We start from the raw sequence: 16,198 nt of genomic DNA, 5'->3' as shown, positions 1-16,198 counted from the left end.
GTAGAACACACTGTTCTTTTTCTGTCTGAGTGTTATTCTGTGACACGGTGCCTGTGCTCAGCTGACGTGGAGATTCTAAAATGATCCCCAGAACAGGAGTAGTGTTGTCCTTCCTCCCTTCCTGTCTGTGTTTAGTGGTTAGTCTGGGCAGGGTGTTGTAGCATGTTGTCTCCTACTCTACAAGAGAACAGGAGCCTGCTGCCATTTCATTTGTCTGACTTCCATGCCTTATCCCATTCTACACCGTCTATGGTCTCTGAATGCGTGTTCTTATCCCATTCTACACCGTCTATGGTCTCTGAATGCGTGTTCTTATCCCATTCTACACCGTCTATGGTCTCTGAATGCGTGTTCTTATCCCATTCTACACCGTCTATGGTCTCTGAATGCGTGTTCTTATCCCATTCTACACTGTCTATGGTCTCTGAATGTGTGTTCTTATCCCATTCTACACCGTCTATGGTCTCTGAATGCGTGTTCTTATCCCATTCTACACCGTCTATGGTCTCTGAATGCGTGTTCTTATCCCATTCTACACCGTCTATAGTCTCTGAATGCGTGTTCTTATCCCATTCTACACCGTCTATGGTCTCTGAATGCGTGTTCTTATCCCATTCTACACCGTCTATGGTCTCTGAATGCGTGTTCTTATCCCATTCTACACCGTCTATGGTCTCTGAATGCGTGTTCTTATCCCATTCTACACCGTCTATGGTCTCTGAATGCGTGTTCTTATTCCATTCTGCACCGTCTATGGTCTCTGAATGCGTGTTCTTATCCCATTCTACACCGTCTATGGTCTCTGAATGCGTGTTCTTATCCCATTCTACACTGTCTATGGTCTCTGAATGCGTGTTCTTATCCCATTCTACACTGTCTATGGTCTCTGAATGCGTGTTCTTGCTTGAATTGCGTAAATTGAAATCTCCATCAGAATGTATCTAACCAGTGTTTTTCTTTCCCCTGTCTTCCAGACGTGGTGGTGGAGGAGTTCTTTGAGTACGATGCTGAGGACTTCCTGGTGTTCCTGACCCTGTTGATCACTGAGGGACGGACCCCAGAATGTTCTGTGAAGGGTCGCACCGAGGGGCTGCACTGCCCCCCTGCAAAGTCCGCCCTGCCGCCCCTACATAGGCACGAGTGCAGCGACAAACTGCCACAGGTAACGTCCACAAACATACACACACTTCCCCAGGTAACACACACACACACTGCCCCACCCAAGTAACACACTGCTTCAGCTAACACACACACACACACACACACACACACACACACACACACACACACACACACACACACACACACACACACACACACACACACACACAGTTACCCTCCCCTGTCTGTGTGTGTTCAAGTGTGTGCAGGCGCAGCGTGTGCGCTCGGAGGTGTGTGTGTTGTGGAGGAACAGTATTCCCATCATGGTGGAGGTGATGCTGCTGCCAGACTGTTGCTATGGAGACGAGAGTCCCCCAAGTGACCCCATCAGTGACCCAGCGATCAAACAAGACGCTCTGCTACTGGAGCGATGGACTCTGCAGCCTGTACCACGACAGTATGTACACACACACACTCTGCAGCCTGTACTACGACAGTATGTACACACACACTCTGCAGCCTGTACTACAACAGTATGTACACACACACACTCTGCAGCCTGTACTACGACAGTATGTACACACACACACTCTGCAGCCTGTACTACGACAGTATGTACACACACACACTCTGCAGCCTGTACTACGACAGTATGTACACACACACACCCTGCAGCCTGTACCACGACAGTATGTACACACACACATACCTTGCAGCCTGTACCACGACAGTATGTACACACACACACACACACACCCTGCAGCCTGTACCACGACAGTATGTACACACACACACACACCCTGCAGCCTGCACCACGACAGTATGTACACACACACACCCTGCAGCCTGTACCACGACAGTATGTACACACACACACCCTGCAGCCTGTACTACGACAGTATGTACACACACACACCCTGCAGCCTGTACCACGACAATATGTACACACACACACACCCTGCAGCCTGTACCACGACAGTATGTACACACACACACACACCCTGCAGCCTGTACCACGACAGTATGTACACACACACACACACCCTGCAGCCTGTACCACGACAGTATGTACACACACACACACACACACACACACACACACACACAATGCAGCCTGTACTACGACAGTATGTACACACGACACACACTTTTTGTCAGGACTAGGTTGAGCTAGTGGCACATGCCGCCGTATCAAACAGAAAACATGTATCTACACTACCGTTCAAAAGTTTGGGGTCACTTAGAAATGTCCATGTTTTTGAAATAAAAGCACATTTTTTTTGTCCATTTAAAATAACATCAAATTGATCAGAAATACAGTGTAGACATTGTTAATGTTGTAAATGACTATTGTAACTGGAAACAACAGATTTTTTTAAATGGAATATCTACATAGGCGTACAGAGGCCCATAATCAGAAACGATCACTCCTGTGTTACAATGGCACGTTAGCTAATCCAAGTTTATCATTTTAAAAGGCTAATTGATCATTAGAAAACCCTTTTGCAATTATGTTAGCACAGCTGAAAACTGTGCTGATTTAAAGAAGCTATAAAACTGGCCTTCTTAAGACTAGTTGAGTATCTGGAGCATCAGCATTTGTGGGTTCGATTACAGGCTCAAAATGGCCAGAAATAAGAACTTTCTTCTGAAACTCGTCAGTCTATTCTTGTTCTGAGAAATCAAGGCTATTCCATGCGAGAAACTGAAGATCTGGTACAACGCTGTGTGGTACAACGCTGTGTGGTACAACGCTGTGTGGTACAACGCTGTGTGGTACAACGCTGTGTGGTACAACGCTGTGTGGTACAACGCTGTGTGGTACAACGCTGTGTGGTACAACGCTATGTACAACTCCCTTCACAGAACAGCGCAAACTGGCTCTAACCAGAATAGAATGAGGAATTGGAGGCCCCGGTGCACAACTGAGCAAGAGGACAAGTACATTAGAGTGTCTAGTTTGAGAAACAGACACCACAAGTCCTCAACTAGCAGCTTCATTAAATAGTACCTGCAAAACACCAGTCTCAACGTCAACAGTGAAGAGGAGACTACGGGATGCTGGCCTTCTAGGCAGAGTTCCTCTGTCCAGTGTCTGTGTTCTTTTGCCCATCTTAATCTTTTATTTTTATTGGCCAGTCTGAGATATGGCTTTTTCTTTGCAACTCTGCATAGAAGGCCAGCATCCCGGAGTCGCCTCTTCATTGTAGACGTTGAGACTGGTGTTGTGCACCGGGGCCTCCCACTCTTTCTATATTGTATATTGCGAAGACTGACCATGAAAAAAATTGGCATCGTTGCTAATGCTAATTTCCTTAGCCATTGCTAGCTAAAGCAAAGGCCTGAATCTCTCTCCTTCCCCTGTCTCTCTCTAGGAGCGGTGATAGGTTTATAGAGGAGAAGACTCTGCTGTTGGCTGTTCGTTCCTACGTCTTCTTCTCCCAGCTCAGTGCCTGGCTCAGTGCTTCTCACGGCATTGTACCCCGAAACATCCTGTATAGGTAATACACACACACACCTTCCTCTACAGGTAACACACACAAGAATACACTAAGAACATCTTAACAACTTCCCCATTATTTTTCTATATCGTTACTGAATGTTAAATCATAAAATACTTTCCAAAATGAACTAAATCATTTGATGTGATCACAAGTTATAAGACTGTGTGTTTGTGTCTCACAGGATCAGTGCAGCAGATGAGGAGTGTGTCTGTCAGTTCTCCCAGCCCCCAACGGAGCACCTGTTCCCTGTCCCTAACGTGTCCCAGAGTGTTGCCCTGAGGCTCAGGGTCCAGTCACTCCCCCGTCAGCCCACCTACCCCACCCTGGCCTGTAGCATACACACCGGCCTGACCCTGGCCCCACTCTACAGCAAGACCCCCAGCCTTAAGCCCAACCTCAGCCCTAACCTCTACAGCAAGACACCTAGCCTTAACCCAGGCCTGAACTCTAACCCGCCTCTGTACGAGAGGAGCCACAACTCTAAAGAGAGTCACAACAGAGTTGCTCTGCCTTTCTCTGGCCTCCCCTTCCCCAGTCCTCCCAGTCTCCCCCTGCCCAGTAAGAGAGGCCCGGACACCACAGACAGCCATGGTCATTCCAGCCAGAATGGATCAGACCTCCCCCGGGTCAATAAGGGGCAGACATCATCCCCCTACCACCTCCCCCTCTCCCCCCGGCCCTCCCCCCGCCCCCACAGGAAGCTGTCCTCCACCCTGCCCCTCCCCCCCGGGGGAAAGACTGTCAGGTGGCTCTATGCCCTCACCTCAGACCCCTCCGATGACATCACACACACCACCGAGGATTATGGGAAGGCCGTCAACGGGGCCGAGAGCTCCATGGGGCGTGGCTCCGAAGCCCTCCGGGCCTTTAAGACTTATTCTTTGGCAGAGCCCCCGCGGTGCCCCTCCCCCAGACCCTCCTCTGAGACCAATCCTCTTATTGGCTCGCTGCTCCAGGAGAGACAGGAAGTCATCGCCCGCATCGCTCAGCGCCTCAACTTCTGCGACCCGACCGCCCCCCATCTCCCCCCTGCCCTCTTCACCCCCGACACCCACACCAAGACCCCTGTCCGTGGCAGTTACCTTGACAACACCACGCTCAGCAAGACCAAAGAGCCAGAGGGAGCTCCGCCTACTGAGGACACCCCGCCCTCCCCTTTCGACACGCCCATTGGCGATGCAGCGGCTATTATCAGGGAGACGCTGTCCCCAAAACCTGTTGCCTGCCGCAGACTGAGACTCCCAGAGGACAGAGATGCAGAGACACTGAGAGACAGAGACCGAGTCAGGGAGACACTGAGAGACCTGGAGACACAGAGAGACAGAGAGGCATTGAGAGACCGACAGCGAGAGAGAGACAGTAGTCTCTTGTCCCATGCTGTTCAGGACATTACCAGACTGATTCAGGACAGACTGTCTGTCCCCTCTCTGTCCCCAACACACAGCCGCAGCAGCAGCCCGCTACACAAACCACATACACACAGCACACACAAGCTCTGCACCGACACACACACCACACACAGAGGCGGCTACAGTCATAGCAGTGGCCACTGCAACGGCTACACACCCAGCCATGACACACACACTCTCTCACACACACCTGCTAGCACAGACAGAGCTGGTGCTCCTCCAGAGACAGACGGTCCAATCAGAGCCCAAAACGGCTGTTCAACACTTGAAGACCCTCAGGTCAGCCCCCTACTCCAAATCCTGCCCCAATCTTCTCCTCTAGTCATCCCACGGCCTCTACCCCAGTCCCAGTCTTCTCCTCTAGTCATCCCACGGCCTCTACCCCAGTCTCAGGCCTCTCCTCTAGTCATCCCACGGCCTCTACCCCAGTCCCAGTCTTCTCCTCTAGTCATCCCACGGCCTCTACCCCAGTCCCAGTCTCAGGCCTCTCCACTACTCAGCCCCAAGAGTCCCAGGGCCAAGACCTCAAAGAGTTTACACCCCACCTGCCCCCAAGAGGAGCCCAGACCCTCCTCACCTAAAGACAACATCCTGAGGACCATCCAGACCCTAACAGTGACCCAGACCACCACCCTGACCCAGACCACTGCACAGACCTTGACCACCAAGCTCACCCACACCCAGACCACTGCTCTCATCCAGAACCACATGAAACCTCTGACTCAGTCTCCCAACCAGACCCAGACAGAGTCTCGAACTCCGCCCTCACGGACTCAGGGCAGCCCTCGAACCCAGCCCTCTAGTCTCCAGGATGAGAACCAGGCCCCCCCAGGCTCCAAGTCCTCCAGCCCCCCCAGTCCTGCTACCACACCCCCTGGCACAGAGCCCAACACTGTCCTGGTGAGTGTCCCCAAAGACTTTGACACCTGATTAGAAAATCACCACACGCTGCAGGATATATTGAATATCATCCGTGTGGCTTGTTTTGTCCAACACAAAGAAACTTCAATTAAATATCCGGCCTATGTGAAAGAGGATATTACCACTTTTGGAAAATGTTTATTAACAGTACAAAGAGATTTTGAGAAAGGATCTTTGACATAGGGTATTTGGCATTTGTCTAAAATGGTTGTTGAGAATTGCTGTATTAAAGCCAGTGTGTGTTTTTTCCCGTAGCGTTCTCCCTCGCCCCTGAGACCGTGTAACAGCTGGAGGAAACACAACCGTCACTCTCTGGACTCCACCCTCACCAAGGCCTTCCACCCCTGTACCGGCCTGCCCCTGCTCTCTAGCCCTGTAAGACACACACACACACTGTCAGTCAGGGTGTGGAGCCACATGACTCATCTTCTCCTCAATAGTATGAATACTCTGACTAAACTCCTGTTGATGCTGACTAGCTTGTTCATAACAATGGAATCATTTTAAAGTTGTGTGATTCATGTGGTGCTTGTTGTTGTTGTTATTATTATAATTATATACTTGTGTGTGCTGTCATGCTATAGTGTTTAAATTGGGTGTTTTGATGTATATGTTGTCAATAAAGTTTTGTGTACAGTTGTGTGTGTTATGTTGTATTATTAAATGTGTGTGTTGTCTCTCTCAGGTTCCTCAGAGGAGAACTCAGACGGGTTACTTTGACCTGGACTCTTCTCTGACCAGCTGTAAAGGACTGCCCTGGACCGCAGGGAAGAGGTACTGATCTCTAACTCACACACACATCATACACACATTTAGACTGGGATATGTTCTGGGTAGCCTCAAACAACAACATGGACGTACGTGTACGCTGACTCGGTGAGCGAGTTTATTAGCAAGTGCATCGGTGATGTTGTACCCACTGTGACTATTAAAACCTTCCCTAACCAGAAACCGTGGATTGATGGCAGCATTCTCGCAAAACTGAAAGTGCGAACCACCGCTTTTAATTATGGCAAGGCGACTGGAAACATGACCGAATACAAACAGTGTAGCTATTCCCTCCACAAGGCAATCAAACAAGCAAAGCGTCAGTATAGAGACAAAGTAGAGTCACAATTCAACGGCTCAAACACAAGATGTATGTGGCAGGGTCTACAGCCAATCACGGATTACAAAAACAAAACCAGCCCTGTCGCAGACATCGTCTTGCGCGCAGACAAATTAAACAACTTCTTTTCTCGCTTTGAGGACAATGCAGTGCCACTGACACGGCCCGCTACCAAAGCCTGTGGGCTCTCCTTCACCGTGGCCAACGTGAGTAAAACATTTAAACGTGTTAACCCTCGCAAGGCTGCCGGCCCAGACGGCATCCCTAGCCGCGTCCACCGAGCATGCGCAGACCAGCTGGCTGGTGTGTTTACGGACATATTCAATCAATCCCTATCAGTCTGCTGTCCCCACATGCTTCAAGATGGCCACCATTGTTCCTGTTCCCAAGAAAGCCAAGGTAACTGAGCTAAATGACTACCGCCCGTAGCACTCACTTCCGTCATCATGAAGTGCTTTGAGAGACTAGTCAAGAATCATATCATGTCCACCCTAACTGATACCCTAGACCCACTCCTATTTGCTTACCGCCCCAATAGGTCCACAGACGACACAATCGCCATCACACTGCACACTGCCCTATCCCATCTGGAAAAGAGGAATACCTATGTAAGAATGCTGTTCATCGATTACAGCTCAGCATTTAACACCATTGTACCCTCCAAACTCGTCATTAACTTCTATGGGCTACGTGGGACGCTAGCGTCCCACCTGCGGGACACAGCCAGTGAAATATCAGGGCGGCAAATTCAAAAACAACAAAATGTCATAATTCAACTTTCTCAAACATATACAACTATTTTACACCATTTTAAAGATACACTTCTCCTGAATCGAACCACGTTGTCCGATTTCAAAAAGGCTTTACAGCGAAAGCAAAACATTAGATTATGTTAGGAGAGTACATAAACAAAAATAATCACACAGCCATTTTCCAAGCAAGGACATGTGTCAATAAAACCCAAAACACAGCTAAATGAAGCACTAACCTTTGACGATCTTCATCAGATGACACTCCTAGGACATTATGTTACACAATACATGTATGTTTTGTTTGATAAAGTTCATATTTATATCCAAAAACAGCATTTTGCATTAGCGCGTGATGTTCAGAAAATGTATTCCCACCAAAACGTCCGGTGAATGTGCACATCAATTTACAAAAATACTCATCATAAACGTTGACAAAATATATAACAATTATTTAAAGAATTGTAGATAGACTACCCTGGATGCAACCTCTTGTGTCAGATTTTAAAATAGCTTTACGGAGAAAGCACATTTTTCAATATTCTGAGTACATAGCTCAGCCATCACGGTGAGCTATTCAGACACCCGCCAAGTTCGGGGCAACCTAAACTCTGTATTAGTATTAGAAATATTCTCTTATCTTTGCTGATCTTCGTCAGAATGCACTCCCAGGACTGCTACTTCCACAAGAACTGTTGTTTTTGTTCCAAATAATCCATATTTATGTACAAATACCTCCGTTTTGTTTGTGCGTACAGATCACTTATCCAAAGGCATAACGCTCGAGCGCGGAACGAGAGACGAAAAGTCTAAATGTTCCATTACCGTACTTAGATGCATGTCAAACGCTGTTTAAAATCAATCTTTATGGTATTTTTTACGTAAAATTGCGATAATATTCCAACCGGACAATAGCATATTCATTCAAGAAGAAAAAGAAGGAACGGCGTGCTCGCGTCACCGCGCATATCCAATCCCTTTGTTGCCAGGCAGACCACTCAGTAACTGAGCTACTATACTCTGCCCAGTGACAGGAGAAGGCTCAAACCACTTTCTGAAGGCTTTAGACAGCCAATGGAAGCCTTAGGAAGTGCAACGTCACCCCACAGACACTGTAGCTTCGATAGAGAATCAAAAGAAGAACTACAATTCTCAGACTTCCACTTCCTGCTTGGATTTTTCTCAGGTTTTTGCCTGCCATATGAGTTCTGTTATACTCACAGACACCATTCAAACAGTTTTAGAAACTTCAGAGTCTTTTCTATCCAAATCTACTAATAATATGCATATTCAGAGTAGTAACCTGTTTAAATTGGGTACGTTTTTCATCCGGCTGTGAAAATACTGCCCCCTAGCCCAGACAGGTTAAGCTCAAGACCTTGGGTCTCGACCTTGCCCTGTGCAACTGGGCCCTGGACTTTCTGACGGGCCGCCCCCAGGTGGTGAGGGTAGGAAACAACATCCACCCCGCTGATCCTCAACACTGGGGCGCCACGAGGGTGCGTTCTCAGCCCTCTCCTGTACTCCCTGTTCATCCATGACTGAATGGCCATGCACGCCTCCAACTCAATCATCAAGTTTGCAGACGACACTACAGTGGTAGGCTTGATTACCAACAACAACGAGACGGCCTACAGGGAGGAGGTGAGGGCCCTCGGAGTGTGGTGTCAGGAAAATAACCTCTCACTCAACGTCAAGAAAACAACGGAGATGATCGTGGACTTCAGGAAACAGCAGAGGGAGCACCCCCCTATCCACATCAACGGGACAGCAGTGGAGAAGGTGGAAAGTTTAAAGTTCCTCGGCGTACACATCACGGACAAACTGAAATGGTCCAGCCACACAGACAGCGTGGTGAAGAAGGCGCAACAGCACCTCTTCAACCTCAGGAGGTTGAAGAAATTGTCACCTTGTCACCTAAAACATTCACAAACTTTTACAGATGCACAACCGAGAGCATCCTGTCGGGCTGTATCACCGCCTGGTATGGCAACTGCAGAGGGTAGTGCGGTCTGCACAACGCATCACCGGGCGCAAACTACCTGCCCTCCAGGACACCTACAGCACCCAATGTCACAGGAAGGCCAAAAAGATCATCAAGGACATAAACCACCCGATCCACTGCCTGTTCACCCCGCTATCATCCACAAGGCGAGGTCAGTACAGGTGCATCAAAGCTGGGACCAAGAGACTGAAAAACAGCTTCTATCTCAAGGCCATCAGACTGTTAAACAGCCATCACTAACACAGAGTGGCTGCTGTCAACATACAGACTCAAATCTCTGGCCACTTTAATAAATGTAATAAATGGATTTAATAAAGGTATCACTAGTCACTTTAAATAACGCCATTTTAATAATGTTTACATATCCTACATTACTCATCTCATATGTATATACTGCTCTATACCATCTATTGCATCTTGCCTATGCCGCACGGCCATCGCTCATCCATATATTTATATGTACATATTCTTATTCATCCCTTTACATTTGTGTGTATACAGTAGTCGTTGTGAATTTGTTTGATTATTTGTTAGATATTACTGCACTGTCGGAACTAGAAGCACAAGCATTTCGCTACACTCGCATTAACATCTGCTAACCATGTGTATGTGACCAATAAAATGTGATTTGATTTAGACTCATCATGTACACACCATAGATCCATGGTCAGATTTAGGTCCTTAATAACCTTGTCCTCAAACTCAATTGCTACCACTTAGAGGTTCAATAGAGAGTGAGCCGACTGGTAGGTGAGATGTTCTTACTAGACATCAGTGTTCAGTCAGTCCAGGTCTGTACTGTACTGTACTGTAGCCCTGTCCTGTCCTCTCACACTGCCACCTGCTGTTCTGGTGGCTGTATTGCTAGTACTGTTGCTACTGACCTGACAGTGAGACTCAACTCAAAATGGCAGCTGTGCACAGCTCTACAGTCAGAGGCCCTGCTCTGCTCTGATCTGGCCGCTGGGTTACTGTGTGGATTAGGGATTAGAGGTCAGTTTGAGCCGAGGATGATGCTTCTACATACATAGCTGATTAAGGTTTGATAGTGTTTGAATATACAGTATTAGTCATGTTGAATCATAAATTCAGATTTAGACCGCATGACAGCAATCCATGCTTTGGTTTAGCTTCCCTGACACTGTTTCCAAATAGTAATATTTTAGCATTTTTGGCACAAATCCTATTCAAGTCATAGGACTGATATTAGCATATTTCGTGCATGTCCAAATCATTCCAGGGTTGCAGGGTCTGCAAGCCATCTCTAATTTTCATGATTCAACAAATGAAGTAATCGACCAATGTGTGTGTGTGTGTGTGTGTGAACCCGTTTTTAACCCTCTACTGTGTGTTCTGTTGTGAAGAGTGTGTGTGAAGAGAGTGGAGGAGTCAGAGGAGCCTCAGCCGCTGTTCAGTGCCAGCGCTCCACCTGCCAGCCTCAGTCTACTGGGCAACTTTGAGGTACCACTCTCTCTCTTCTCACTCACTCACTCACTCACTCACTCACATAAGTGTACATGCATTGTATGACCTAAAGCGTGTGTGTGTTACAGGAGTGTGTGTTGAACTACCGCCTGGAGCCGTTGGGGTCAGTGGAGGGTTTCACGGCCGAGGTGGGTGCTTCCGGAACCTTCTGCCCCAGTCACATGACCTTCCCCGTCGACGTCTCCTTCTACAGCGTCTCTGACGACAACGCACCCTCGCCATACATGGTGAGACACACCTACAGAACATACACAGGCATATTATATATATCCCCCCACAAACTGTATACTGAACAAAAATTTAAATGCAACAATTTCAAAGGTTTTACTGAGTTACAGTTCATATAAGGTAATCAGTCAATTGAAATAAATGAATTAGGCCCTAATCTATGGATTTCACATGACTGAAAAAGCAGTCAGTATCTGGTGTGACCACAATTTGCCTCATGGAGCGCGGCACATCTCCTTCACAAAGAGTTGATCAGGCTGTTGATTGTGGCCTGTGGAATGTTGTCCCACTCCTCTTCAATGGCTGTGCAACGTTGCTGGATATTGGCGGGAACTGGAACACGCTTTTGTACACGTCGATCCACAGCCTCCCAAACATGCTCAATGGGTGACATGTCTGGTGAGTATGCAGGCCATGGAAGAACTGTGACATTTTCAGCTTCCAGGAGTTGTGCACAGATCCTTGCGACATGGGGCCGTGCACTATCATGCTGAAACATGAGGTGATGGCTTGTCACGAGAATTTTCAATCCCAATGATGATAACTAAACAATTATTTAAGCTTTGACCAATCCCCGAGGTTTGTAAGACCCTGGGTTTAATAGTAATTAGGCAAAGACTCAGCTTATGCAAAAGGTTGGTTCTTTATTCACGAGAACGTTCTGAAATCAAAAATGCAAACACAGTCTTTATAACACACACACAAACAAGTTCAAATCTTAAGCTACGCCTTGCTCAGACAGTCAGTGTTTTTCCACTACACAGATGCATTGTTTCTTTAATCTGCAACATGTTTCATAATCTTCTGCAAGCCTAACAGTTTCTCCACTCCACGGGTGGGGACAGAATGTCCTGTAAGGAACACAGTAGTACAACTTGTCTGTCGATAGCTCCTCTTATCATTTGTTTCACACTTGCACCCTGCTTACATACTAAAAAGGAGCAAAAGGTTCTAATTCTGACTAAAACTACACACATCATCAGATTATACATTTATGATTCTAATAAATTTCATACAATTATATGGATTCAGGGTGGAATTCTTTAGTCAGTACTTTAAACATATATATTCCATTATCATGGCTGCAGATGAATGGCACAACAATCGGTCTCAGGATCTCGTCATGATATCTCTGTGCATTTAAATTTGCCATTGATAAAATGCAATTGTGTTTGTTGTCTGTCACTTATGCCTGTCCATACCATAACCCCACCACCACCATGGGGCACTCTGTTCACAACGTTGACATCAGCAAACCGCTCGCCTACACAATGCCATACACATAGTCTGTGGTTGTGAGGCCGGTTGGACTTACTGCCAAATTCTCTAAAATGACGTTGGAGGAGGCTTATGGTAGAGAAATTAATATTTAATTCTCTGGCAGCAGCTCTGGTGGACATTCCTACAGTCAGACATCTGTGGCATTGTGTTGTGTGACAAAACTGCACATTTTAGAGTGGCCTTTTATTGTCCCCAGCACAAGATGCACCTGTGTTATAATCATGCTTTTTTAATCAGCTTCTTGATATGCCACACATGTCAGGTGAATGGATTATCGTGGAAAAGTAGAAATGCTCACTAACAGGGATGTACACACATTTGTGCACAAGATTTGAGAGAAATTAGCTTTTTGTTTCTGGAAAATTTCGGAATTATTTTATTTCAGCTCATGAAACATGGGGTAAAACACTTTACATGTTGCGTTTTTATATTTCTGTTTATATATATATATATATACATACACACACACACACACACACACACACACACACACTGCTCACAGTGCAGATCAATATTAATAGTGTGTGTGTTGTTTTTGTTACAGGGAGTCATCAACCTGGAGACTCTGGGTAAACGGGGCTACCGCGTCCCTCCATCAGGAACCATTCAAGTGGTGAGGACAGATTTACACTCTGTGGATTATACACATTGAAGACTTTTGTTTAAATGTGTGTGCATGCGTGTCATTGTTGCTGACATAATAACTCCAGACAGAGAGAACAAAGGAAAGATGGGCCAGCTCCCGTTCCAGCAGAGAGTTAGGAGAGGGAGACCTTAAGTGTGGACAGAGAGAAATACATTACTGAAGTATGTTAACCCCTTCTCTTTTCCTCTCTCCCGCCCACTTTCTCTCTCTCTCTCTCTCCTGCCCTCTCTTCCTCTCTCTCTCTCCCGCCCACTTTCTCTCTCTCTCCTGCCCTCTCTCTCTCTCTCCCGCCCACTTTCTCTCTCTCTCCTGCCCTCTCTCTCTCTCTCTCTCTCCCGCCCACTTTCTCTCTCCTGCTCCCTCTCTCTCTCTCTCCTGCCCTCTCTCTCTCTCTCCTGCCCTCTCTCTCTCTCTCCTGCCCTCTTTCTCTCTCTCTCTCTCTCTCTCTCTCTCTTTCTCTCTCTCTCCTCCCCTCTCTCTCTCTCCCGCCCACTTTCTCGCTCTCTCCTCCTCCTGCCCTCTCTCTCTCTCTCTCTCCCGCCCACTTTCTCTCTCCTGCTCCCTCTCTCTCTCTCTCTCCTGCCCTCTCTCTCTCCCGCCCACTTTCTCTCTCTCTCCTGCCCTCTCTCTCTCTCTCTCTCTCTCTCTCGCCCCACTTTCTCTCTCCTGCTCCCTCTCTCTCTCTCTCTCTCTCTCTCCTGCCCTCTCTCTCTCTCTCTCTCTCGCTCTCTCTCTCCTGCCCTCTTTCTCTCTCTCTCCTGCCCTCTTTCTCTCTCTCTCCTGCCCTCTTTCTCTCTCTCTCCTGCCCTCTTTCTCTCTCTCTCCTGCCCTCTTTCTCTCTCTCTCTCCTGCCCTCTTTCTCTCTCTCTCTCCTGCCCTCTTTCTCTTTCTCTCCTGCCCTCTTTCTCTCTCTCTCTCCTGCCCTCTTTCTCTCTCTCTCTCCTGCCCTCTTTCTCTCTCTCTCTCCTGCCCTCTTTCTCTCTCTCTCTCCTGCCCTTTTTCTCTTTCTCTCCTGCCCTCTTTCTCTCCCAGACCTTATTTAACCCCAATAAGACGGTGGTGAAGATGTTTGTGGTGGTGTATGACCTGAGAGCCATGCCTGCCGGCCACCAGACCTTCCTCCGTCAGAGGACCTTTTCTGTCCCGGTTCGACGGGACAGCTCACACTCACACAAACACGGCAGCCCAGACAACACACACACACACGGCAGCAGCAAGAAAGCCCTCTCCCTCGGCCAGGAACGCATCCTGCGCTACCTCATTCACCTGAGGTAAGAAAGGCACCTGACCTGGCTCAGCTGACCTGTCAATCACATCTCACCTGTCGATCAAATAAATGAGCTGTTAGTCAAGACTGGACAGAAGACCAAACTGAACAGGAAACCATTGTACTGGCACTAATCTAGCTCTTTCTTCACCCCCCCCCCCCCCAATCCAGGTTCCAGACCTCTAGGTCAGGTAAAGTCTACCTCCACAGGGATATCAGACTGCTGTTCAGTAGGAAGTCTATGGAGGTAGACAGTGGAGCAGCCTACGAACTCAAGTCCTACACAGAGTCCCCAGCTGACCCAGCCTTCTCCCCGCGCTGCTGACACACACACACACACACACACACACACACACACACACACACACCTCTATCTGCACTGACACACACACACCTCTATCTGCACTGACACACACACACACACACACACACACACTCCTCTAACTGCACTGAGCAAACACGCACACCCACAGAGAGAGCTGTCAGAGAGCTGGGCTCAGCGTTCTCGTGTGGAACAGTCCAGACAGGCTCCGTCCCAGATACCTAAGGCCTGGAGATTCTGCTGACCATCTGACCATGAATAACTCCTGGTCCTACAGAACCCTGCTGTTTTCTGTGAAGCTCAAACACATCTTTATACATGTAGAAAATGTATTAAAGACATGCTAAAACAAACATCAAATACACGTTAGCGACCATGGACCACTGACTGACCAGAACAAGCAATCAAGAGACTGAGAAAATTACAAGACGACATTGAAAAAGCGCACTGTGTATTTCCATGACTGGAAATCAAAAGGAATAATATTCTAATATTTTTTTGTACTGTTACAAAAACAAATCTCTGAAGTGTTGCAATAGAGAGTAACATGTAGCTTTAGTGTTTACATCATTTTCTTTGTTTACCGTCAGTTATTTAATATTTAAATTAATATTTCAGTTACTGCTTCTGTGACATCTATCATCCTCAGCATTATGATGTAGTGCAAAACTCTGTAAATCATAATGTGTATTTTTGACATTAACTCAGATCTGAAAATATATCTATATCTTAAAGCAATCTTGAAAGCTGCATTGTGTCTGTGTGTCTTTTATTTTGAGTGTCTTGGACAACTGAGGTCCATGTCATGTTAACTAATGTAAAACATATTATAATGTTCTTATACATATGATAAAGATGATATGAAAATGAGTCAGTATTTCTAGAGTAGTATAAAACGTAAAGTCCTCATTGGTCATAGCAGGTTGGTCCTGGGGTCAGATGTCCATGATCAAGTGGCCTGTGGAGAAGACAAAGAATACACACTGGGGAGCTACATTCAAATCCTTGTCAATTAAATAACACTTTTCTTCTGTCTGCAAACCACTAATATATGTAACCTGACCCTTCTTTCTTAGTGTAGGCCTACTGCTGCAGGCTTCAGCTGCCAGGAGGTCATGGCACAGGTGGTGGCTCCGCTCCATAACCAGAGTCACTGGTTCAGCTCTGGCAGT

At 47.2% G+C, this 16,198-nt stretch overlaps 1 protein-coding gene across 1 annotated transcript in view; it reads left to right on the top strand.

Moving 5' to 3' along the window:
- LOC115166981 (protein FAM214A) overlaps positions 1–15,776 on the top strand; it is a 32,487-nt gene extending 16,711 nt beyond the window's left edge. Inside the window, exons 2-12 of the mRNA XM_029720969.1 lie at positions 975–1,162; positions 1,362–1,558; positions 3,477–3,602; positions 3,787–5,914; positions 6,191–6,310; positions 6,621–6,709; positions 11,162–11,258; positions 11,351–11,509; positions 13,336–13,404; positions 14,470–14,708; positions 14,876–15,776. Of these exons, the coding sequence (XP_029576829.1) occupies positions 975–1,162; positions 1,362–1,558; positions 3,477–3,602; positions 3,787–5,914; positions 6,191–6,310; positions 6,621–6,709; positions 11,162–11,258; positions 11,351–11,509; positions 13,336–13,404; positions 14,470–14,708; positions 14,876–15,029 (3,566 nt within the window). The 3' untranslated portion in view covers positions 15,030–15,776. The remainder of the gene's footprint in view (positions 1–974; positions 1,163–1,361; positions 1,559–3,476; positions 3,603–3,786; positions 5,915–6,190; positions 6,311–6,620; positions 6,710–11,161; positions 11,259–11,350; positions 11,510–13,335; positions 13,405–14,469; positions 14,709–14,875) is intronic.
- The last annotated feature ends 422 nt before the right edge of the window (positions 15,777–16,198 follow it).

The sequence above is a fragment of the Salmo trutta genome, chromosome 29 (assembly GCF_901001165.1).
Source record: "Salmo trutta chromosome 29, fSalTru1.1, whole genome shotgun sequence".
NCBI lineage: Eukaryota > Metazoa > Chordata > Actinopteri > Salmoniformes > Salmonidae > Salmo > Salmo trutta.
Note: the sequence above shows the minus strand (reverse complement) of the source record. Positions and strands in the feature narration are given on the sequence as shown.